Genomic DNA, 27,003 nt, shown 5'->3' with positions numbered 1-27,003 from the left:
CATTATTACATCTTCTTACTTTGTTATTAACATTCCCACAAATGGCAAGAAGATTTATCTTTTTTCTGAATCATTAAAAATAGTAAATCACTTATTATATTAAAAAAATAACAAACATGTATGTTTTCTAAATAAATTACCCACCTATGTTCCACCGCCTATATTTTGCATCATCAAACTGTTGTCTCAAGACGAGAAAATCTATAACATCAGGCATATCGTGGTATCTAATTACAAACAGAAACAAACTGATTAGGTCATATACCTAAAATTATCTAAAAGAAGTTAAAATTTATCTGAATCATCTTAAAAAACAATGTACAATACTAAGAAACCACTGCCTCCTTCAATAGTCCTTACTTCATGGTAAATGATCCGCCAGTCAGTTTACCAGTATCAGGATCTAGAAAAGCAAGTTTAAGGCAGCAAAGGGTAGGCAATCCCACTTCATACTTTATGCCAACTATTTTCATCAGTTCTTGTTCCTGAGAAAGATATAGAAAATAAACCATCTTCACAAAATAAATCGTAAAATAAACTAATAAATATAATCAAAACATTTCTCTATTTCAATCTTAATCTAGGTGGTGATTATTAATTTGTGCACACAAAACTTTCGTGACCTGTGTATTGAAGCATATTTGTGCCCTTTAGAATTAACAAACTTTATCTCAGTAAAAACTTTTTAAAAAAGGGAAAGATTTGGGACGCCTGGGTGGCTCAGTTGGTTGGGCAGCTGCCTTCGGCTCAGGTCATGGTCCCGGTGTCCTGGGATCGAGTCCCACATCGGGCTGCTTGCTCGGCAGGGAGCCTGCTTCTCCCTCTGCCTCTGCCTGCCACTCTGTCTACTTGTGCTCACTCTCGCTCCTCTCTCTCTCTGACAAATAAATAAAAAAAATTAAAAAAAAAAAAAAAAAAAAAAACTTAAAAAAGGGAAAGATTTACTGAAATGCAAGTTTTCCAATACAGTTCCAAAGACCTCTACAAAATTTTGAACTCTGGCTGAATAAGTCTAAAAATACTTATTTGCAAATATGAAGTTTACCTTAGACATCAGTGTTAACTTTCACTATAATTACACTTTGTACCCAAATTATAAACTATCGGAATACATAAATTCAATCTTACATTTCTTTGAAAATTAAATACCTCTTAGTCTCCAGGATTGCTCCAATTAAAAAATAAATCTTCATGAAACAGTTTCTTACGGTGAAAAGAGTAGTAACATTCAATACAACTTTCTACATAATACAAAACTGCACCTTTTAAGTAATAAACACCATACCCGTAGTTCCATTTTATGCCATGGCTGTTTTTTGGGATTGATACTATAAATCTTATTTTTCCGGGCCATTTCAACGTAAGCTTCATGTCCCTGCCGGAAGTAATAAACCTAAAAAGTAAATAAAAGTCACAATTTTAAACCCTGAATGTTTCCTTTAACCCAAGATGCAAGGTATCAGCTAAAATTGCAAAGAGAGAATTTAGTATCCTTTCAAAAGGAATTCTAATATTTTGATATTTTTTCCTTCTTTTCTTCAAATTGTCCTCATGCCACTTAATCATAAACAAAGTGTTCTAAATAACATTACTTTGGTTATACAGTGAGAGTATAAAATGAGCAATTTGTTTCACTGTTTTATTTTTGCATTCAATGTAAGTTGACCTATGCTGTAAAACAAAGTTAGTTGTAACTAGGAGTCAGGATCAGTTTATTATTCACGTATTTTGGTAGCAAGTGGTTTGTACATATGCAGTAAACTTTGAAATGAAAAATGTATTTTTAAACATATTTTATCCTTATAAAGAAACTTATCCTCATTTTATGAAGTTCAGATTTAAATGACACCTGACTACCATTTTGGTATCTAATGGCACTTGACATAGTAAGTCTGATACCAAGTATTCTTCCCACTACAAAAAAATAGTGGAGCTTGTTAAAAAAATGTTATTAAAATTTTGTTATTAATAATAATAATAAATGTAATAAATGTTATTAAGATTTTGGGATATCCACTATTCTACGTACTTTTCTTCTATTCATTAGTATCACTATTGCTCCAACAGTTTGAAATTTCAAAAGAATAATGCTAAATAATGAGAACTTACCTGTTTAAGCACCAACAATTAAAAAGACAACTTAAACACTGTGAAAAAAATTATTCAATAAGGATTTACAAACTTTCTAGTTATCTTGAATATATTAAATGTAATTTAATCAAGCATCTTCTTGATGCTCAAGGACCTGTTAGGCTCTATCATTGTACTAAATTACAATAATACAGAAATGTTCTGTGCTCTTCAAGTCTTCTTAAGTAGGTTGCCTAAATGAATTTTTTTCAGAGTACTCTTTAGAGTTACTCCAGCATTAAAAATGTTTTTGTTTCTTTTTTTTTTAAACTGTCAACTGCCACTTGCCACTTTCTGTTGCTAATTAGTGTGGTTTGCTAAAGAAGCCCACATTGTACTTCCTAATTTATTACTGCCAATCTACTGGCTGCCAGATGACTGCTTCTGAACACTTGTGCATAAAATAAGACATGAACACTGGACTGGGAAATTTTGATCTATGATCTTAAATTTTCATTTCAAATTCATAAGTACCTAGTCCAAAATGATGACCAATCACATTTTCTTTGAAATATTTTTGATTCTAGCAAATTTTTAAAAAGATCTAATTATAAACACTGTATTTAAATGAAAACTTATCAAATAAAATTAAATAAAAATAAAATGCTAAATTGCATTTTTCCTTTAAAATGTTATGTATTTAAGCCTTAAGCTAAGAAAAATAAATTTTTAGAAAGAAAAAGAAAATTAGCAGTAGAATCCTCTTATTAAAAAAAAATACTAGTTTTTAAAATGCCAATAAAATTTCCATTCTCTTACAATATTTAGTTTTGCTACTACAATACTTAAAGTTGCCAAGTGGCCTCAGAAAAGATCAGAACTTTCCTCCTAATTACGCCTTTTCCATACACAGCTTATAAACATCTAAAATAAGATACTTTATGAAACTACCATTTTCTACAGTTTCAAGAGCTATTTTAAAAAGCTTAAAGATACCTCAAAGAAACAAAGACTGTTCTTAAAAGTTTAAAAGTACCTCATCACCCATCTGCGGCACAAATGGACATCTTCGGGGAATAGTATCTGTAATCCATGTTGAAGGTAACCATTCTTCTAACGTCAAACCATTTTCCGTTAGTTCTCCTACAGCCAATCTCTAAGAGTTTAGAACATTATAAAGTAATATTATCACAAAAACAATCATCTTTCAATCTGTCCTTTAAAATACTGATAGGGGTGCCTGGGTGGTGGAGTAAGTCAAACATCTGACTCTTGGTTTCAGCTCAAGTTATGATCTAGGATCGTGAGACTGAGGCCCATATCAGGCTCCACACTCAGGGTGGAGTCCGCTTAAGACTCTCTCTTGCTCTTTTTGCCCCTCTCCTCTGTGCTTTCTTGCCCTTTTAAATAAATAAACAAATCTTTAAAAAAATAAAATAACTATAAAGGTGATTAAATAAAAGGGAAGATCTTTCAACAAAAATATACATTAAGTATTTAAAAACTTTATTTTGGGGCACCTGGGTGGCTCAGTCAGTTAAGTGTCTGTCTTGGGCTGAGGTCATGATCCTGGGTCCTGAGATTGAGCCCTGCATCGGGTTCCCTGCTCAGGGGAGAGTCTGCATCTTCCTCTCACTCTCCCTCTCTCTCAAATAAATAAGGACAATCTTAAGAAAAAAAAAATAAAATAAACCCTTTTTTTTTATGGCAGAAGTATAGTTATTAGCTATTCAATCTTTCCAAATCACTGCATAAAAAAAGAACTAGATGAACCAAACAACATTCAGAACAAGACTAGTTTAACAAGATTCCCATAAACCCCAAAGTGTAAGTTCTGTGTAATCTCCCTCTCAAAATCCTATCAGTTTCATCAGTATTTGTAACAAACCAAGCCATACTCCAGTTTTTTCTGTTTTTGTTGTTGTTGTTCTTTTTTTTTAAATCATAGTCATGGCATGTTAGTAGGAACCAAATAAGAAATTTTCATATGGGCTGAGCAGTGGAAAATGCAGAAGGCTAATTGTTTCAGTGGGGTGGGCATTATACAAAGCCCAGAAATATTTTCTCCCCTTTTTGAAGTAGCCATTTCACACCTGGCTCATAATTAGTTTCTAGAAAAAATGTTTCTAATTTTTTTTTTTTCCCCCGAAACACAATGTCATCAAGCCAGGTCCCTTGCCTTTTTTTTTTTTTTTTTTTTTTAAGTGAGCCCTATGCCTGATGTGGGGCTTGAACTCATGACCCTGAGATTAAGAGTTGCATGCTTTACTGACTGAGCCAGGCAGGTGCCCCCAGGTCCCTTTAACTTCTGTGGCTAAATATAAAAATAGACCTGTGAGAAAAAGTTTTTTTTTTTTAACTTTGCCCATAAGTGGCCATTATTGTCTGGATAAGACTTATGGTTATAAATATGATCATTCTAATTTAATAGCTAACTTACCTGGTTTCCTTAGACTTAGGAAAATGGACTTTCTAATGGACTTTCTAACAGCCCTTGAAACCTCAGAGAAACTTCACGCAGTTGACTAAAAGTTTTAGTTGAGTGTTTGTATAGTAAGACTTCTAAATTTTATTCTCATGTTTTTAAAAAAAGGTAGTTATTGTGACTTAACACAAATTCACTAAAGGAAGTAACATCATAATGGGGTATCAGAGAACACTACAGAAAGTCCTGCTAACAGCTGTTACTCAATATTCATTTTCCTCTTATTCCTACTAAACACAACTTGCTTCTCAAACATATCAGGAGTGCTCTCTCTTTGAAGAGTAAGGGAGGGATAATTACGGATTTTAGTCAAAAGAGTGATAGAACCTGACTTTTAAAAGGATCATTCTGGATTCACCAGAGCAGGGATTTGCAAATTATGGCCCATGGTTCAAGTCTAGCTGCTTCTACTTTTATAAATCAAATTTTATTGGGACATATCCATATCCATTCATTTATGTATTATCTATGGCTGCTCTCAGGCTACAACAGCAGGGTAGTGGGTCCCAGAAAAAGTTTGTAGACCCCTACTTTAATGAACAGAACCTAAGGTGAAAAGGGTGGAAGGAGGAAGAGAGATGGAAGACTATTGCAGTACTACAACCAAGAGCTTATGGTGGCTCACGTGAGTGCGACAGCAGAAGTAGCAAAAAAGCACTCAAGTGCTGAATACATTTAGAAGACAGAGCCACAAAAAAAATCCCCTGATAGACTGGATGTAGGATATGAGAGAAAAAGACTAATTTTTACGGATAACACTACAGTTCTGGTGTAAATAAAAGAATTGTCAGTGTGAGAAGAGGAGGGCTGGAGAAGGGCAGAGGGGAAAACTTAGAAAATAAATTCTGTATGTGTTATTTTGAGAGATTAAGACATAGGATATTTGAAAAGTTAATTTATCCAGTTACTGAGCACCACTGTTACATGACAAGAGTTAGAGTCACAGATTTTCAGTTTTATGCACTGAAGTTTTGAGTTACAGTGTGTTTGAAAAAGGTTTCCTCTGACTTAATAGAAAAAGGTAGGGAAAAGTCTGAAAATTGTTAAATTCCAGCCTCAACATGGGCTATTAATTGCACCAAGTATTTCTTCCCATAAGGAAAATATCTGTATTGACTGAAATAGCTAAGAACGCTTAAATGAAACCAGTAAGTTGGCTATTAAATAGGAATGATCATATTTATAAGCATAAGACTACGGTATGGTATAGCCAAGAGTCAGGATGATGATAGGTCTTATTTCCCAGTAATTCTTGGGAAACCTAAAATTTTTGGTTTAAGTAGATTTCTATCGTATGATACTTAAAACCACTTAGGGGATAAACTGCATTAAATATTCCTCAAAATTTCAATTTTTTTAAATTTTAGAGATATAGGTTAATTCACTTCTTTCCTTTCTAATCATGGAAAGTTCTTTTACGTCCACCTCATATTTTACTTATTCTGGAAGCCTTACTTGAAACTCTAAGAAAAGATGCCCTTTGATTTCTGAATTACCATCCAAAATTAAGCTGGCAATTACATATATTAGATAATGTGATAGTCTATTTTTATCTTAGGGGATTCAAGCAACTTGTTAGTCACACATTGTTTTGAGAGTAAATCATGTCTTACACTTTTTATCCACTCTATTGCTTTAAGCTGTAGGCACTCAATAAGAAACTTACTGATCTGGTTTCCAGAGTTCATAATGGACATACATCAGATACATATGAGATAACTTTACTTCATCTCTGGAGATTTTTTTTTTTTTTTTTAAGAGAGACAGTGTGAGTGAGGAGGGGGGCGGTTGGGGGAGAGAGGGAGATTCTTAAGCAGGATCCATGCCTGCCCAACACAGAGACTGCCTTGGGGTTCAATCTCATGATCTGAGCTGAAATCAAGAGTTGGATACTTAACCAGACTGAGCCATCTAGGCACCCCTGGAGAAATCTATTTTTAAATAAGCATTTTTCTGTTATCTGCCTTACTGTTTTTGCTTATTTTGAATACAATTAGTCATATGGAAAATATCTTCATCTTTTCATACATGCAGTAAATAATAATTACTTAATGATCTTTCCAGCTCTACAATTTTTTACTTTCCAGCTCTACAATTCCATGCTTAAGAGGGAAATATGTTTATTTGAGACAAAAAGACTGAGCAATGAGAACAGTTCTATCTACTCTTAAATCCATTGGTAGACTAATACCAAGCCATGTGTACAAAAACCAAATTAAAGGGAATAGTCTGTAATATCCTTACACTTCATGATATTTAAAGTCTGTCCCATCTAAATTGGTGGCACACAGATCCTACTATAATACTTCAAGCAAAATAGAAAAATTAAAATATGCCAAACAGTAGTTGGATCCAAATGTGGCACTGCACGAAGAAGCCCAAGGTGTTAGTTTAGGGACAACTACCAAATCAAGAGCAATTAGGTGAAGTAAACTGCACTCTTGACCAAAAAAATTATGTTCTCACAGGGACTTAAACATTGTAAACCTCAAAAGTTTATCAAAACTGTCTTGAGATAAGAAAAAAAAATCAGCCAGATACAGGGCTAAATCAGTTCTCTTTAACCAATCTGTGTACCACATAAGCAATGGGTTAACTTACTTTTATCACCACTGACAACACAGAAGAGAAAAATGTGGGCATATGTGTGATACTCTCTTTGGTAAATCTTCCCCAGACAAAAGCAAAGAAGGCAACAAGAATAGCAGGCTGTGGAACCCAAATTAAAGTAATTCATAACTATAACGCTGAAATGAATTAAGAGCTCAAGTGAAGCAGATAAAATAAACATTTAAAACAGATGTATTCTTAAATTTTTCAAAGCTCTCTGGAGAGAAAGACCTTCTTAGTCTCCCTAGCATTTAATTCTACATTTGACAACTTACATTTAATTCTAAAAATGAAAGAGTTTGAAAAAAATCTTCCTTGTATATTTTCAATTTACAGTCTTTTAGGGAACAGAAAACATGTCCCTTCTATTTCATTTACTTTAGAAATGAAATAGCTCTTATTTTTTAAAAGAATCCCATTTCCATAAGAGCTGACAAATCTTACTTCTGTTAACATTTATTTCTTATGTTCTCTGATCTGTCTCAAATTATCCACAGACCAAAGATGAAGTAACAAACCAATACTGCTACTGACCTAAGGACCGTCTAATTATGGCTCACATGTTCCGTAAATTAATGAAAGCCTGTTAACTGTAGTGTCCTACTTTAGATTCATATTTGTCTAGTGGTCATCTATAACAAGTTATAGGTCATCTATAACAAATTATTCCAGGTGTTGTGCACTCTATGCTTTCTGGTTATTTTCAGCAATAACAATTAACAAGGATGGTTAAAAAGTAAAGGCAAGTATGTTTTGTAACATTTTTATATACACAAATGAATAAATCCCACCAGAATATAAAAAAAATCCTTTTGTAAGATTAAATGTTCAATATTTAGAATACAGTAATTCTGTAAGTAAATATTTTCATGTGCTAAACATTGAAAACTTGAGTAAATTAAATGTTTTGTTATTATAGTATATTCTACTACTGTGTACTTGAGTTTTTTCCAATACTACTAGTATCCTAGTATACCTCAACAATGTTTATGTTCATCAATAGCACTTTTAAAATGAGTGCTTTTGTTTTGATAGAAAATAATTTATATTAAAACAAAATCAACCTTTTGTTTTCTTTCTTTGGGCTTCTTTTTCTTTGGTGATATTTGTCCATCTTTTTCTTCATTTACTTTTTTCCTTTCTTTTTTAATCTGTTTTTGCTTCTGTTTTTCAGATTCTTCTTCTTCATCTGAACTGCTTTCTGCTTTCTTGGTTTTATGCTTGGGAATTTTCTTTGGTGGTTGCAGATTAATTCCTGCATCTGCTGTCCAGTCAGAATAATCACTAGAGTAGTCACTAGAAGGCAAAAAGGGATTTAAAAAATATTTATACTAGACATACTGTAAGACTTTGTCTTATAAAGATGTAAAGAGAGATCACAAAAAAGAATCTTATAAAAATGTAAAGAGAGATCACAAAAAAGAATGAATAGACTAAAAATATTCCCCTTTCAACTCATCACCTTCTAAAGTTTCTTAAAATTCTGCAGGCTTAACTTACTTAAATATCTCAAACAAGTTTTCTAAGAAATGTCTACAGCTTTAATTGAAACAATGAATTTAAGTGCCTTATAAGACTTTAACAAAAATATTAATTTCTGTGTGTTGCCTATGTTCAAAATATCATGGGGCATACAAAAATAAGGAGCAGAGGGTCACTTTCCTCAATTCCAGGAACAGTACAAAGATAGTTTGGAATACTACAAGAGATATTAATATTGAGGAACAGACAGGGATTACTTTCTTGAGACGAGGTGGGAGCTCTTGACCAGGGGAACTCCAATGGTAGAGCATTGCTGCCTTCATGATAACTGGATATGAAATGGGGGTGGGGTGGGGCCTGTCAGAAGTGTTTTGGCCCAGTAGGAAGATTGCTTGTGTATTTTATTCAGTATCTATTTATACATTAGGTACATCTTATGCTTCAAAGAATGACACAATTCAGAAAAATACAGGTCTTTGTGTTTTACTTATCATTACCAACCATGTTTGCATTTCTTTTCAGTTTACCTTCAAAAGACCTAAGTTTTACCGAACTGATGTTGCAAAAAAAGGATCCAGTTTTGTTATCTTCTGTTCTAATTTTAGTACATGAGACTATAACTTGACTTTGTACAATTTTAAAATATAAATATAAATGCTTTAAAGAAATCTAAGTTATACTACATTAAAATCAGTAATTAGTTCCCTATATTCAGTGATGTATGACTTTACTCCTCTATAAAGATTAACACCGAAAGGACAGATTTTTCTGGAGCTTAATTCTACTACCACCACCTCTTATCCTTGTCCTGAATGTCCTTAGTAGGAATCTACAAATATTTCCCTAAGAATAATCATCACAGGTAACAATCCAATAATTAAGGTGCTTTCCAATATGACTTCGTGATTTCATTTTTTTTTTTAAAGATTTTATTTATTTATTTGACAGAGATCACAAGTAGGCAGAGAGGAAGGCAGAGAGAGAGGAGGGGAAGCAGGCTCCCTGCTGAGCAGAGAGCCTGATGTGATCCCAGGACCCTGGGATCATGACCTGGACCGAAGGCAGAGGCTTTAACCCGCTGAGCCACCCAGGCACCCCTCGTGATTTCATTTTAACTTGAAAATGATTTTAAACAATTTAAAAAACATTTTCAGACATTATACTGGATGCATGGCAATGCATCCACAGAACAAAAGATCTCTGAAGAAGAACAAAACTCTAAACCCAAAGAGATTCTGAAATGTGTTGCTGAAAAAATAAATTTTCAGCTTTCTAAAGATTTTATATTACATGTGAAGAAATAGAAATTCATTGAATTACCTAGAACTGCCATCACTGTGCCATGCTCTCTCTTCCTCTTCCGATGTCCCACCACTAACAGCAACAACTTCACCTTCCTAAGAAATGTTTAATACATATTTTATTGTGTAATTTTACAAAATAACATTCTAGGATTATTAGAGAATATCGGTGCTATCTAATAGTACCAATCACATTAGCATATTTACAACAATTAAAACCTGATTTTAATTAGTCCTAAAACACAGATCTTATATTTTAATACAACAAAATGTATCCAATGAAAAAATGTACCCAATGAAATAATACCTATTAATACTGGATTCAGAGCAATCTCTCAGATGATTAACATACTGAGAACTTAAACTAGGAGTTCACATTTTACTTATTGTCATCATTACAATTAAAAATAGCTTTATTACACATATAAAAAGAGTATTCCAACTTAGGTATTATTTTAAACTTGTGGTAGAGGATTGAAAACTACCCAAACATAGTTTCTCTAGTAAATATTCTCTGTTCAATGCAGGATAGTCCATAAGATCCAGTATCTTACGCAATTTCTCCCTTGCTCAAATAAAATTTTACACTCCAATAAGAGTAACAGGTCAAATTAAGTAAGCTTTTAATATATTACAGAAGTTATTCTAAGCATGTGTATACATCATCCCATTTAATCTAGACAAAACACTACTGGCAATAGGGAGCAGTTATTTAAACAGAAGAAATTAAAGCTTAAAAAGGTTAAGAAATTTACCCTGGACAGCACAATTAATGAGCAACTAAGCTACTCTAAAGTTGAGACTGCTCTCCACAAGAACGGTTTTATCAGTGTTATTATTTGCTGGGCACATTCACAGAATTTTTCAAAATGATAATGAGATGTATTCCTTTATTAATTAAATAAAATAGCATATCTTGGGAGACAAGTTTTCTCTTTTTGATGTTTTAATAATGAACAATTTGTATTACAGAGTTCTTCCACAAAGTTTTGAAAACTAACCAAATATGAAAAGATCAAAATCCAACAGTAATTTTAGTTAAAAAATTTAATCTCTACTCAATATAACCGAAAAAAAGGATGTAAACAAATGATCTGATTATTCTCATCCTTACTATATATATTACTTCTTTAAAGGGAGAGAAAAGAAATGTACTTTTATATTCTTAGTACAAAATTAAAAGGTACTATACGGAAGTACAAAGTATTTGAACCCCCCCAAAACAGGATTCCTTCCATTAATTAATATAATGTGCCCAAGATGATACTCTGTCCTCAATGTACTCCTCCTAGAAATTTATTTAATTGCTCTAAAAGAATGTTAAAATATAAGCAAATTAGTTTTGAAGACAAATGAAGGATTTAGTTAACTTCTTATGTAACAGATGTACCTAGAAACAACGTTCTAATAAGCTGAATCATTTTAAAGTATTTTATAGGAACATATTAAGAGAATCATACTAAATCTTTAAAAATAAAGAAACATTTTATAGAGGCAAATAACTAGCCCACATATATTTTATGTTTTGCATGTATATCTAAACTGTCATGTATCGTATTTGTTATTAGTATATTTGGTCTTTTTACCAGATTGGACAAACCATTTTTACCTGGTCACCCTAGGACCTAAAGCCATTGGAGAATAACTTTTCAACTGTAGTTAGCATACTCTCAGTTTGAGTTTTATTGCTGTGTGTACAGAAAATATACTCAGAGAATTCCCACATATGTCTAACATTGCTTCATAAATGTGTAAGAGTCAGTAAGACCATAGAGTCTTACTTAACTGGGGGAGGGAGTGATCAGTGGGGGGGTGGGGGGGGGATGTTAATAAGCTGTGACTGCAAACTGACTGCCTTTGTTGAAAAAATATGTAATTTAGTAGGGACAATGATATTTATGGAAATAATTATATACAAGGAAAATTTAAAATAAATTGAAAAGTCATAAACTGGCACAGAGATTAAAAACTAACTGAAATTACCGTATGTCTATTAATTAGTCATTACAGTTATAGACTAGCGCTTCATGGTACTATTTTAAAAGCCTGGCTTTAGAGTAAAAGGACCCTGGGTTTAATTCCTGCTCTGCCATTTAACAGTTAGGTACATAGGCAATCTAAGCATCCTTGAACCTCAGATTCCTCATACATAAAATAGGAATAATTAATTCATATGCATTTGTTCTGTGAATTTGGCATTATGAATATGTGTACTATGCCTGGAACACACAAAACAGGTCTTTAGTAAATGGTAACTATCACTATCACTCTAAGATCTAGAAATACCATCTTTGAATTACATTTATAAATACATCAATGAATACAAAGAACAGTCATACTAAAACAAAGTTAAACTGCAAACAAATTTATAAATGTGCTGAGATCTTACATCTGAAGAACTAGTGCCATTTTCTATCTCTTCTGAAGGTCTAGGTGTCTCCTCCAAAGCAGATCTTGTACGGTAATTGTGTTGATTTGCCTGCTGCCGTTTGGATTCTCCGAGATCCAGGAAATGCTCATGAGCATGATTCTGGAAAAAGTAAATTTATTTAAAGTAGGATTAAAGAGCATGCTTTTTACTTTAAAAGTTGTATATTTTTTAATTATAAAAAATCCATTCATATTTAAGATAATCATATAAGTGGACTATGGTACCAATTCAAATATTTTAACATTACATTAACTTAAATCACAGGTTTGTGTTATGTTGAAATTCACTTGCTAAGTTTAGTAAGTCATAACAAAATTCTTTTTCCTGATTAAGTGATACAGACTAAAGGGTTCATAATAACAGACTAATAAATTCTCCTATAACCACACTAAACCTATAGAACAGATTTAAGAGAGGACCATGAGCTGTGAGGCGTATGTAATAGGCAGAGACAAAGGAAACCAAAATGGTGGTCACAAACCACCCTGCCACTATGAGGCTAGGACATCAGTTGGCGGGCTATCTCTTTTCTGCTACAGAATAAACATAGTAAATGAGAACACACTAATAAACAATCATCAAAAGAAACTGATAAAGTCCAACATGGTGACAGAGATGAACAAACTCAACAAATACAAGAATTCACACCTGAAAAAACCCAAACTGTATCTATATAAAAAAAGAATAAAGATAACTTGCAAAAAAAAGATGACATCAGATTTATACATACAATATATCATAAATATACAACATACAATAAGAAAATCTTTAAAGTGACAGAAAATAACTTTGGATATCTATCACTACATATATATGTATATATATAATATATATACATATATATATTTTTATATATATATATAAAAAACCTCGGATATCTAGAACTATAATATAACTATAGCTATAGCCTTTTTTTTCTTCCTTCTCATTAAACTTTGTTTTAATGGGTCTCAAAATTCTATGACAGATTTCTGGCCAAGTTGTTTCCATTAAAAAGTACTGATTGACTGATTTACTTATTTATTATTTTAAGGATTTATTTATTTATTTGAGAAGGAGAGCACAAGAGGGAGAGGGAGAGAGAGAGGCTCTCAAACAGACTGAGATGAGCGCAGAGCCCAACCTGGGGCTCAATCTCATCACTGAGATCATGACCCGAGCCAAAAGAGTCAGACACTTGATTGTGCCACTCAGGCACCCCTAAAAATTACTGATTTAAAAAGTAATAACCTAAAAATTGTTGCACACTCACACAAACCAAATGGTCCACAGAAGGTTCTTTTCTTCAAGGCTTTATGATGCATCATTATCACTAAACAGTTTCTTAATATTAAACTTAAACAGCAAATTGAAACAAATAGATCACTCTTCTACCACTGATTAAGACAGGGTGGCAGGTATTATGGATAAATAATATTCACTTAGTTTTGAGCTTTCTGGGCAGACCTGGTGACCCTGCCAGCTCCAGCAGCCTTCTTGTTTACTGCTTTGTTTACACCCATGATAACTGTCTTACATCAGAAAGAGCCAAATGACCCCAAGGACGAAAGTCAGAGAACCTCTCAACATACATGGGCCTGCCAAGAACTGTATCAACTATGGCAGTATCAACAGATTTCAAGAATTCAGGGCCATTCAGCTTCCTCCCAGAACAGCAATCAATCTCCTTTGGCTCAGCAAACTTGCAAGCAGTGTGAAGCTGCATGACAATTCAGCACAGGTGTATAGCCAGCACTGATTTGGCCCGGTGACTCAAGATAAAAACCTGATCTGTGAAGCCAGCTGCTTCCACTGGTGGGTTATTTTTGCTGTCAGCAACCATACTGCCATGGCAAGCATCTTTTATAAACATGTTCTTGACATGAGAGCCACATTAGCCCCAGGAAGAGCTTTACTCAAAGTTTCATAGTGTACACATTTCAACAGACTTACTACAACTGTAATGGTGATTGGAGCGAACGTGACCACCATCACAGGTTTGAGAGTACCCGTCTCCACTTGGCCCATAGGGACAATACCACCCAATTTTGTGGATGTCATGGAGAAACAGGCACAAGCATCTGTCAGATGGATGAGCTGGTAGCAGGATATCCAGAACTACAAGCAGCATGGTTCCACTGGCATTTTCATCTTTACAGGTAGACTTTCCATCCCTTGAACCAATGCACATTAGCACTTGCTTCTAGCATTTATCATTCCAACCATAAACTCTGTGGACATTAAAGCCAATTTTTAAAATATAGGTGCTCATTCCTTAAAGATTTCTTTATATCTCTCTTTCTGGCTGTGGGGTACTCAATGGAATTCATTTTGTTAACAGCAATAAGAAGTCTAACATTAGTCAAGTTCATATCCATTTGCAGGCGATTTTCTTTTTCTCTACACAAACTTTCAGCATATTGTTTTGTTCTCAAATATTATAGTGTGTTGAGGTTTTAAATTTTTAAATTCTATATTATTTTTGCCTTATTTATCCTGTTTGACACATAATGTCTTTTCTTATTTATACTCTGGCACACCAGTTAAAAGTTAATTTTTGGAAAATTTTTCAGTTTTCTAAAGATTTTATATTACATGTAGAGAAATAGAAATTCTGGTTCATTATTTTTTCATCCCTTTCCTTCCTCTAATCTTGTATGCTCTCTCTACATATATCCACATACATATTACATAAAAACTTATATGCTTTTTACACTTCCCTTATAATATCTTTAGGTCATTTCATCCCTTGTTGATACATTCTGGGAGAGTTCTTCAACTTGACTTTCCAACTTACTAACTCATTTTTCAGGGTCTTACATTCTTCCAGTCAAGTCATCCACGGAGTTCTTCTCTATTTCAATAATGATGTGTTTCATCCCAATATATCTAATAGTATTCTCTACAGAACTGCTTTTCCTTACATTTCCAATATCCCCTCCTAGTTCTAAGAATATGCTATTTCAAATATCTGTAATGTGTATCCCATTAGCTTCCCTGTGTAAGTCATCTAAGTCCATCTACAGTGTGGTTTTATTCCTCCTATTACGGTTTGGCTTCACAAGTGTGTTGGGGTGCTAACATTGCACTGAGGAGGAGAGAGAAAAGAGCAAAAATCTAAGTCTTGCTTTGTACTCCTAAAAAAGATTCTGGGTGTGTACTTCAAGACCTATATAATACTGCAATCTGGGTTCAATCATTCCCTGTTCCTCCATCCATCTCCACTCTCCAGTTCCTTCTATGATTGTGTAACCAGTCTTGTACTACAACCCTGCCCTCACTTCAGCCCTACTCTTTGTCTAAACAGCTGCTAGTAATAGCCAAGTAAAATAAAAGACATTTTCACATACAAGGATATAAGATTCACTCCACCTGGATTTTCTCTAAAAGAATTACTAAAGGACTTTCTAATTTTGTAGAAACTTTGGGATCTATGTAAAGGTATAAAAAGGAAACACAAACTTTGAGTAATATGTGAAGAATGTAATGTACAATACCTGCTTTTTCATTTAATATAAATGTATTTACCTACAGTTCAAATGCATTAATTAAAAATTGCTATTTGTTCCATTTTGTAAAGCTTTCTCCTCAATTTCATATTTCTTGAGGATAAATTCCATTCATGATTTTAATGCTTTTATAAATGATACAGTAGAAGGGAAAGCTGGCTGTCAACCAACATCTGTTCTCCCCTTTTTGCACAAACACAAAAATTTTCTTTGTCAGAATTTCATATGACTACAATTCTGGCCAATGGGATATTTGGCACAATGTTGCAGAGCAACTTCAAAGAATATCCCTCAATAGGGCATATGTGCCCTCTGCACTTTCCTTATTGACTTGATCCTCCATCCTTTAACCTTAAATGAGAAAGCTGAGATCTTGAGGCAGAAATTCAAATTCACAGCCAAGAGAATCAGAAAAATGAAAAGAGCTTCAGTTCTCAACACCCATATCATCATACTGGGTCTGGACCAACTGACTGAGGCTTTTACATCAGAGATAAATACTACACCCATTTATTTAAACCACTGTAATTTGGGGACCAAACCTGCTACCAAAAATCATATAACTACTATTATTATAACTGTTTTCTAAACGGTTTTTGTATTAATTTATACTTCCCACCTGCAAAGTATCTTTATTATTAAAAGAAAAAAACACTGCAACTCCAAGATGAAAGATGGCCATCTCATAAATTTGTACACCCATAGGTTTGTTTTCAAACCTTTCTTTATTTTCATAAAACTTGAAAAAAAAATAAGGTCATAAACATTACTGTTCTACTTGTTTCTTTCACTTAAAAATATATCACGAACATTTCCCTAAGGCAATGGAGTTCTAACTGGTTTTGTTAAAAAAGCTGCATTATATTCCTTAGGTAACAGATACCACGACAGTCTCTACCTCTCTTCCACCAGTGGTCACTAAAGTCATTCTAGTTGTTGCTACCAGAGAAACTATAAATATCTTAGTGTACAGACATACATATATATACATACATTCATATCAGTACTTTCCTATAAAAAAAAACTTTGAAGAATATTACCATTATTGGATTAAAAGAAAGCATATTCTATTAATTTTAATAGATATTACCATGTTCCATCCAAAAAAGTGGTAGCAGTACAAACTCTCACCATCACTATATGAGTTTATATCCCCCGCATCCTTGGATTCTGAGCAAGGGATCCAAAAAAGGGTATGCTTCTCAGTCACCATGAAAAAAAACCCACCCAACCAACCAACCAACCAACCAGCAACACCAAAAAAACCCCCCAGAAAACAAAAGATTACCTCAGATTATACTAATGAGAACCTTTGTGGGGTCCTACTGACCCCAGGGTATGATACCCTTAATAAAGAAAAATGTAAGATAGCAAAGGACTACTTGAGTCCTTTAAAAAGAAAAGTCACAAAATAAAAAAGCTCTAGAAAAGGACACTAATATACAGGTTTAAGGAACTCAAATAGAAAGAGAAAGGAGAACAAAGCAGGGTTAAGAGACCAGTTATTTTTTTGTTTAGACAGGTGCTTAGATGGTGACTGGTAAATGAAGATGCTCTGTAGTTTACCTCAATTCTGAAGCTTTCAAACTAAGGTGGTTTGGGAAAGAAGAAGAATGGGAGTGGATAAGTATGATTCCTTGACACTCAAGGAGATAAACACACATCTTTCCCAGATTAGGGCATAAACCAAATGAAATCCAAAAGTTTCTCCAAAGTAGGATGACAGAGAAACCAACAAGGCAAACTAATAGAAACAACTTCTTTTAATGGGGAAAATAAGAACTATTATTTATAGTAGCATAACTGACTTACCTATATTAACGTGCAAAATAGAGAAAAAGAAAAAGGACAAAAAACAAAACCAAATAACTGTTTTAGAGTACGCAACCAATGGCAGAACTAAAAAAAAAAAAAGATCTTGTTTAGGCTTATAATTTATTACATTTAATGGGCATGTAACAATTGGCATTTGGGGAAAAAGGTATACTAGAAGGCAGTAAAATAAAAAATTTAAAGTTGTAACAGACAACATAAAAAGATAATCAAGAATTAACTATACCAACTTTATCTCATTAATTATTTTTTATGTTAACATCTTTAATTACAAAAGGGCCTTAAAGTAGTTACTATACTTATGAGGCATAGTATTAAGTATAAAAGTAACTACTATTTACCTTTGCAACAGTGGGTATTTTATTTTCTTTTGGAACAGTAAGGTGTTTTCTTTTCTCTTCTGATCTGTAAGTTTTTATTTCCTCTTCTCCCTTTGCAGTTCTCCATTCTTCTTGCCTACTGAAAGAGAATTAAAAGCCATACATGTTAATCTAGACTTTTTTACAACTGTTTTCACTCTGAAAGGCACGTTTGGTGTCAGAGAGGGAATGCTACTCCTGATGTTTTCTTACTGGACAGAGGCATGTGATAAACATTTCTGAGTTTCAACGCATAGACTGTTAACTCTGGACATAATGGCATTAAATGACTGGAATATTGGAGAGACAAACTATCGATCTGAATTTGATACTACTGCTTCTGTTTATGGTCTCTGGCAATCAAGTATTCAGTACTGGGAACATGGTTATTCCTAAGGTAACTGCTCTAAGGGTAAGAAATTAGATTTACGTTTTTAAAAAAATGATGTCAGTGTAGGGCTATGATAAATCTCTTATGCCACACGGATAGCTAGAATCTTAACAAAACGCACAGAGAACCTTGAGGCTGAATTATAACTTCTAAAGCCCTGAAAGAACTATATTCTCTCCAATGAAAAGCAGGTCTGGCTTCAGCTACTGAGACACCTTCAACTCATTCCAGGCATAGAGCTGAAAGTGAAAAACAGAAATAGTTGAGGACCATTAATTGTGAACTTTAATTTCATGGAACCCACACTTAAAAGGGCAAGAGAATTTTATTTTTTACTTTAATTCTGTATAACTTTAAAGTTTTTGACATGCAGGGGTATTTAATCTTTGAACTTTAATTTTTCCCTGGCGATTTCAGTTGGAAAGGAGTTAATATTCAAACTTGGAAGAACACTACAATGTTAATATTTTATTACTAGAGTATATTAATGTCATTTCACTTAATTGCAGATCTCTCACGCAGCTAGTAATAATACTCAATGGAAACTGAGTAAATTTAAATCTTGCGAAAAGAATGGCCTTGATTTAATTTTTTGTTTCACATTTTTTCTTTTTTAATTAAACTTTTTATTGCAATAACTGTAGATCCACAGTTTTAAGAAATAATACAGAAATTCCTTGTCTCCTTTACCCAGTTTTCCCTAATAGTAGCATCTTGCAAAACTATAGTACAGTATCACAACCTGAATGTTGACATTGATAAAACGCACCAGTACTAATCAGAACCCAGTTTTACTTCTACTCATATGTGTATGCGTATTTAGTTCTATTCAAATTTATCAATGTGCAGGTTTGTATATCCATTATCCCAGGTAAGATACAGAATATTTCCATCACCAGAATGATCCCTTACGGTATACTTTTCATAATTATAACCCCAATCTTCTCTCTTCCCCCTCAACCCTTCCTCTCCACAGGGTCTAGCAATTACTAATCTGTTCTCTACCTCTTATAGGTATTTTAAGAATAGTCCTCAAAGTATGTAAACCTTTGAGACTTGTTTCTCACTAAGCGTAATTTTAAGATTCACGCAATCTATTTTATCAATAGGTTGTTTCCTTTTTTTTTTAAAAGATTTTTATTTATTTATTTATTTGAGAGAGAGAGAGAGAGAGAGAGACAGACAGACAGACACTGAGAGGTCACAAGTAGGCAGAGAGGTAGGCAGAGAGAGAGGGGGAAGCAGGTTCCCTGCTGGGCAAAGAGGCTGATGCGGGGGCTTGATCCCAGGAACCTGAGATCATGACCTGGGCCGAAGGTAGAGGCTTAACCCACTGAGCCACCCAGGTGCCCCAGGTTGTTTCCTTTTTATTGCAGAGTAGTATTCCATGGTGTGGATATAGCTAAATCTGTTTAACCATGTATTCATTAAGGATATCTGGGTAGTTTCTAGTTATTGGCTATTACAAATAAAGCTGCCATACACTTATGTACACTTATGTACAGGTTTTTGTGTGAACATAAGTTATCATTTCTTTGGGATATATGACCAAGAGTGCAATCACTGGATAATATAGTAGTTACACATTTAAGTTTTTAAGAAAGTGCCTGTTTTCCAGAGTGGCCACAATATTTTACATATGCACCAATAATGCATAGTGATGCCATTTCTCTACACCCTCCTCAGTACTGGGTGGTGGCACTATATTTTGGCCATTCTTTTTTTCTTAAAGATTTTATTTATTTATTTGACAGAAATCACAAGTAGGCAGAGAGAGGGAGAAGCAGGCTTCCTGCTGAGCAGAGAGCCCAATGCAGGGCTCGATCCCAGGGCCCTGAGACCATGACCTGAGGTGAAGGCAGAGGCCTAACCCTCTGAGCCACCCAGGCGCCCTCCCCACCCCTTTCCTTAAAGATTTTATTTATTTATTTGTCAGAGAGAGAGAGAGAGAGAAAGAGAGAGAGAGCGCACGCGCGTATAAGCAGGCAGAGTGGCAGGCAGAGGCAGAGGGAGAAGACGACTCCCCACCGAGCAAGAAGCTGGATGTGGGACTCACTCGATCCCAGGACGCCGGGATCATGACCTGAGCTGAAGGCAGCGGCTTAACCAACTGAGCCGCCCAGGTATCCCTATTTTGGTCATTCTAATAGGTATATAGAGATTATTTCCATGGCAGTTTTAATTTGTATTTCAATAATGGCTAATGATGTCAAGTACCTTTTCATGTACTTAATTCTCATCTGCATATCCTCTTTGATGACATGTCTGTGTCTTTTTGCTCATTTTCTGACTGGATTTTTAAATTTACCGATGAGTTTCTTTTTCCTTTTCTTTCTTTCTTTCCTTTTTTTTTTTTTTTAAAGGTTTTATTTATTTATCTGAGACAGACAGAGTACAAGTGACGGGAGCGGCAGGCAGATGGAAAGGGAGAAGCAGGCTCCCTGTGAGGAGGCTTGAGTCCAGGATCATGACCTGAGCTGCAAGCAGATGCTTAACTGACTGAGCCACCCACATACTCCTCCTGTTGAGTTTCAGAGAGTTCTTTATATATTATAGATAATAGCTCTTTGTTGGAATCCCATCAATGTGACTGGATTTAATTTTTTTTTTTAAGATTTTATTTATTTATTTGACAGACAGAGATCACAAGTAGGCAGAGAGGCAGGCAGAGAGAGAGAAGGAAGCAGGCTCCCTGCTGAGCAGAGAGCCTGATGTGGGGTTCGATCCCAGGACCCCGGGATCATGACCTGAGCCAAAGGGAGAGGCTTTAACCCACTGAGCCACCCAGGCGCCCCTGGATTTAATTTTAATTAATGTAATAGGTCTTACCCACATAAGAGCCTTCTAGTGGCAAACTGTAAACCACCTAGAAGTGGGGCATAGCCCAGGAAGATTCTCAAAGTTAAGACTACTAAGTATTGGGGGCAAAGCTCCAGGAAGGTCAAATATCCTTTGAAGTCATGGTCATAGCCCTGCCTGACCATTGGCTCAATGGTTAAGCTCAATGAAAAAGGGATAAAAAGGTAAAGAACATATGGAAAGAAACAAATCTTCCCCCCTCCTCCAATTTCCTTCCATGTATGGGGACCTTCATTATCAACTAGCAACCCACTCCTGGCCTCTCCTCTACTCATTCTCTTCCAGGGGAAGAAGTGAACTAATTAATTGATGTGCTCTGGAAGAAAAACCAGCTTAATATGGCCCAGTACTATGCCCTTATTTGCAATGTATACATTTTTTACTGCATTTTAAAGACCCAAACCCCACGATACAGTGTTACCTGTTTGGGGTTCCGGATTAGGAACACACTTTCATGTAGATAAAAGCCACATTCTTCACAGTTGTATCAATAACAGAAAGTACCATTCTGGTTTCATATCTCATTCTTTTGTATGTTCACTTCCTTTAGAACTATTGTTAAGATGGATGTTACTTATTGAACCCCCTTCAAATCTTAACATTAAAATTAAAAAAATGGACAAATATCTAACTAAAGGGCGCCTGGGTGGCTCGGCTGGGCAACTGCCTTCGGCTCAGGTCATGATCCTGGAGTCCTGGGATCGAGTCCCGCATGAGGCTCCCTGCTCTGCAGGGAGTCTGATTCTCCCTCTGACCCTCCCCCTTCTCATACTCTCTCTCTCTCTCAAATAAATAAATAAATAAAATCTTAAAAAAGAAATCTAATTAAAAATATGAGTTAATTTTTTTATTAAGGACATCTGGGTATACCTGTTATCACATAAAGTTATTGTTCAAATTTATACACTATTTGTATAATTAATCTTAAATTCTAACACAAATTTGAAGTACTGTCCAATCAAAAAGCCTAGCCTACATAAACAGTCATGTTCAAAGTGTTTTTAAATTATACAATTACTACTTTTTAGGTTAAAGAACTAGAAAAATCCTTAGTAAAATCTCTAAAAGATTTTAACAAACTTCATGAAATTTGTTTTAAGATGTAGTTAAATAAGACAAACTAAGATTTAAACATGCTACTCACCTTAACACAGCCCCTGCCATATCTTTTACATCAATTATTCTAGAAAAGGACATGAATGAAACTTAATTTTCTTCGAGAGTCATGACCAGTTTAAAATACTACCTCTTCAAATAAATTTAAAATAAATTACAAACTTGAAAAGGTACTTTGAAGGCAATTCAAAACAAACAAAAACAACAGTGGTACATAAAACTTCACAACTCCCCTTACCTGGCCACACCAGCTGATAGCTCAGGTACCACCACCCTTCGACTCCAAGCTACCAGATCCCGCTCTGTGGCTATTTCACTTCTTGGTGCATTGCTGTGCATTTGCCGTACACCTTCAATTTGTCCACTACGCCTCAGTCCTACATTTGGTGGTGAATGAACCTCTGAGGTAGAACTTACAGAGCCTAAGTGAAAAATTAATAGACTGAGTTTATTTAGAAACATTAGCTTAATGGAAAACAAAATCTGTATTATCTTATACATGAAACTTCATATTATGGCAAATAATTACCAAATCAGGAACCAAACCATAGGCAAAAATTTAATGAAAACAAAACATGGCTATTCAGTTAATTTGATAAACTAATGAATCGTAACTGTTGACAGAATTGACATGTAAAATCACTAATTTTTAAAAAATGCTTTGTATTTTGGGAAAACTATATTAAGAAGCAAAAACAGAAAACCCAAGAATACTTATGCTTCATAAATTTCCTTTAACTTTTCTCTGAAAATAATACGTGACAATAAGGACAGTGAGGTATTTGAGACTGTGGAGTGTACTTCCACACATTAATGAATAAATTTATTTTTAAAGATTTTTTTAGGTTCTATATGTTTGTACTTGGAAATCTGGAAGAATATACATATTTAAAGACTCATTATCTACAGTTTGAAACCTTGTATTATGAACATTCTCTTAGGCATTATATATTTTTAAAAATGATCATTCTGGCAGCCTAATGTTTCATTTTATGGATATGTCATAATTTAACCACTTCTTTACTGTTCAGAGCTTAAACTATTACAATTTTTAAAATATTTCACTTAAAGCAATCACTGCTTACCTCTACTTAAACGACTGGTATTACTGATACCAGCTTCACTAGAACGTCTCAGGTCTTGCTCCTGTTGTAGTCTTTGAATCATGCTGTCCAATGGGCTGATCTCCTGGTTTGCTTGCTGACTTAAAACTTGGTTCAGTCCTATATAATACCACACAAAATGCTAAGGACACTTTAGTCAACTAGTCAAACCATTTTACTAATTAAGATCACTTTGAGTCCAGAATTAAACATAAATCTTGCTTGAGTACAAGCTCTAGAAATATCTAAAATGATTAACTTGAAATTATGGCAGTAAAATAAACATACACACACAACCAGGAATATTCTAACTCAATATATTACAAACAATGACAAGGGTGATAAGGTTTACCAAGTGTTTATGATTCAGGCACTCATATTAACCCCACAGTAATAAATTAGATACATATTATTAACTCTACTTACAGAAGAGAAAACCAAAATAACTACTCAATGTCATATATCTAAGAAATGGCAAGTGGGATTTCTCTTAGACCAGCTACTTTAAAAAAAGGCAAATCTGATTACCCACTTTCTCAAAAAAACAAAACAAAAAAACCTGTACTGCTTCATTTATTGAGTAAATTCTTGAGTGTCTATTATGTGTTAGGAGCTATATACTAAGGAAGTAAGGATGCAGTGGTGAATAGGATATCAAGGTCCTTGACTTCAGGCAGCTAACATTCTAATGGGAAAACTGAACAATAAACCCTATATAAATGCAGACTATGAAGAATGTTAAAGATGATAACAGAAAGAAAATGGGGAGAAGAGATGGGAACTGCTTATGGTGAGTCAGAAAATTCAAAGAAGCCCTTTTTAAGAAGACAGCATTTGAATTAAGACTGGAAGAAAAAGAAAAATTAGTCATCCATGTGAGGAGCAAGAAAAAGAACACTCCAGATAAAATCCAAGAGTTGGAACAAAGCCTCTGAGGTGGGGAGTAACTTGGTGTGTTTTAACCCATCCTAATTTTCGAGCATCAAATTTCACCTGTACCAGTCATATGGGACTACTTGACTTCTGCTCTCCTAACAGGATAAACACCTTTATGCTTTTGGAGCTTTTAACCACAATACTCCCAACTGAAGTATAAATGTAATAAACACTAACATCCTTCAAGCACCAACTAACATGGTATCTCTCTGATATTTGCTCTGTGAAATCTTTCTAGACTACCCCTGAAAGACTTTTTTTTAAAATTCATTCAGCAGGATTGAACATTTTTATATGCCTGCCACTGTGTCAGATTTAGGATTAGAATATTAAATAAGGCAATCCATCCTTTTGCAGAACTAACTAGCGGGCTTCCTTTTTATATTGGGCTGAGTACTAAGACATATATATTGTTTGAGGAAATGAAAGAGAATAGCAACTAAAATGTGTATTAGGAGACATGAAAGGACTGCCATGAGAGAAAGGAGCAATTAATAGCAGGTAAGTGGATATGTAAGAAATGAAGAAATGGTTTCATCAAACCAGACTTTTAGAGTGGGCTGGGAAGAGAAGATACAAAGAACATTCTGAAATGAAGAATTAGTAGTGAAGAAGATATAAGGAAAGGGAAAATTACATGTATTAAGCACATAATGTTATTTCATTTTATAAGAGAAAACTAAAATTCAATGGGATAAGTTGTCCAAGGTCACAAAGCTAGAAAGTGGTAAAAGCAGAGGTAAAAGTTAAAATGCCTGTAGATGCTTTCCTATTGTGCTGCTGGGAAAACATCTCAGATCTGAACATCAAGAAGTAATCTGATATAGCTCAAGTTGTAACTGAAGAAGCATATTTAAAGTGTTACTCAAATACAAATGTAAAAATATAACAAAACTGCATTCAAGCCGACTTATCATTATAATACCCATCATCTATAGATCTAGATTTACAAAGAGAAAAAGTTACAAATAATGCTAAAGATTTTTTCAACAAGTGATTTTCTTCTGTCCTACATTGTACTTGGCTAAGTCAAAAATAATGAAAGAAATGATGTTCTTACCCTAAATTCTGTGACCTAGAACACTTACAAATTCTATGACTCACTTTGAAGCCATAATTATTGCTAAGGGTTCTCTTGTGGTCCTATACTAATAACTAGTATCTACACTTTTTTACAGTAAGGGCAGCTTAGTATGGAAGAACGAACAATGGACTAAGAGAGCTGCATTTGAGTCCCTGTGATTCCATACACTTTAACTTAAACAAGAGATATGTTGTTAAATTTTCATTTTTTCAACTTTTAGAATAAGGAAACCGTAAGAATTAAATGAGTTTATGAAAGTCCTATACAAATGGGTTAAATAGAGGAAAAAGTAATAGTCACAATAATTAAATAGCACTGATATTTTAATAAATGAGTCCTTTTCTTATTTCCCTGTGCCTGAAACCTATTCTGAGACCTGGGCAAGATCTGATTCCATTTCCCCTCTAAGAGACTGAAGACATTTATCTTAATTTCAGTTCTATGATCAAGACTTCTCTATTAATTGAGACTTCTCTACTCTGAATACTTGCCTAGATTTCTTGAATACAACCTGCTTCTTAGATTCCTTGAGTTCATGCTGTGTCCATGTATAAGAAATTTTAATTTCACATACTCCAGACTTTCAGGTCTGCTGAACTGTACTACTCTCTGCAAGTAGCAGCAGAGTCTATTCTTCTAATGCTTCCCCTCACACTCCATCCTGAGTGGGCATGACCACCTTCAAGAGCAGCCCTTCCTATCCAGTATGTTCATCTTCATTACAATTTCATGCCCAATCCTTAAAGGAAAATAAGAGATGGGCCCTCTGGAATGCAATAAGACTGGTTTCTCTGCACAGCTTACAGAATCTAAATTCGTTATATAAAAGTTACTTGTTAAATATTACATCCCTTATGTGTCCTTTACATCTTAGAAATTTTGTCCATTATGCTAGAGTTCAGAACTTAAAATATTTTCTTAAATTTTTCTTTTTAAAAAGATTTATTTACTTATTTGAGAGAAAGAGAATGAGAGCACAAGCAGGGATGGACAGAGGGAGAGGGAGAAAGAATTCTGAAGTAGACTTGGCACTGAGTGTGAAGCCAGACTCAGGGCTCAATCCCACAACGATAAGATCATGACCCTGTGCTGAAACCAAGAGTCGGACGCTTAACTGACTGAGCCACCCAGGTGCCTTCATAAATTATACTAGTCTAAAATATAACAAAGATTCATAAATTACAAAACTGGTTTAACCTTCTTTTATAATGGTTTCTATTACTTTCACTTAATAAATTAGTGCTACATCTCTTGTCAAAAGGGAAGGTCTGCACACCTTGTCTCCATTTCAAGTCCCTTTTCATTCATCAACTAATTAGACTTTCACACTCTATTAATTCACCAAAACAGCTGTCAACACTTTCATTCCTACCTTACTTAAATTTTTAGTAGTTGATCACTTCTTAAAACAATCTTCAATATGAATAAGCTATCTATTCTTATTCTTTCTTTCAC

General features: G+C 34.3%; 1 protein-coding gene across 2 annotated transcripts in view; it reads right to left on the bottom strand.

Moving 5' to 3' along the window:
- PHIP (PHIP subunit of CUL4-Ring ligase complex) overlaps positions 1 to 27,003 on the bottom strand; it is a 127,458-nt gene that overhangs the window by 26,392 nt on the left and 74,063 nt on the right. For both annotated transcript variants that reach the window (XM_080805754.1, XM_080805755.1), the window contains exons 18-27: positions 23,511 to 23,648; positions 22,664 to 22,847; positions 18,042 to 18,159; positions 12,338 to 12,478; positions 9,968 to 10,044; positions 8,230 to 8,461; positions 3,107 to 3,226; positions 1,286 to 1,393; positions 361 to 485; positions 145 to 227 (exon numbers count right to left, since the gene is read on the bottom strand). In XM_080805754.1, the coding sequence (XP_080661880.1) occupies positions 145 to 227; positions 361 to 485; positions 1,286 to 1,393; positions 3,107 to 3,226; positions 8,230 to 8,461; positions 9,968 to 10,044; positions 12,338 to 12,478; positions 18,042 to 18,159; positions 22,664 to 22,847; positions 23,511 to 23,648 (1,326 nt within the window). The remainder of the gene's footprint in view (positions 1 to 144; positions 228 to 360; positions 486 to 1,285; positions 1,394 to 3,106; positions 3,227 to 8,229; positions 8,462 to 9,967; positions 10,045 to 12,337; positions 12,479 to 18,041; positions 18,160 to 22,663; positions 22,848 to 23,510; positions 23,649 to 27,003) is intronic.

This window comes from Martes martes (assembly GCF_963455335.1).
Source record: "Martes martes genome assembly, chromosome: 6".
In the NCBI taxonomy this organism is placed as follows: domain Eukaryota; kingdom Metazoa; phylum Chordata; class Mammalia; order Carnivora; family Mustelidae; genus Martes; species Martes martes.
Note: the sequence above shows the minus strand (reverse complement) of the source record. Positions and strands in the feature narration are given on the sequence as shown.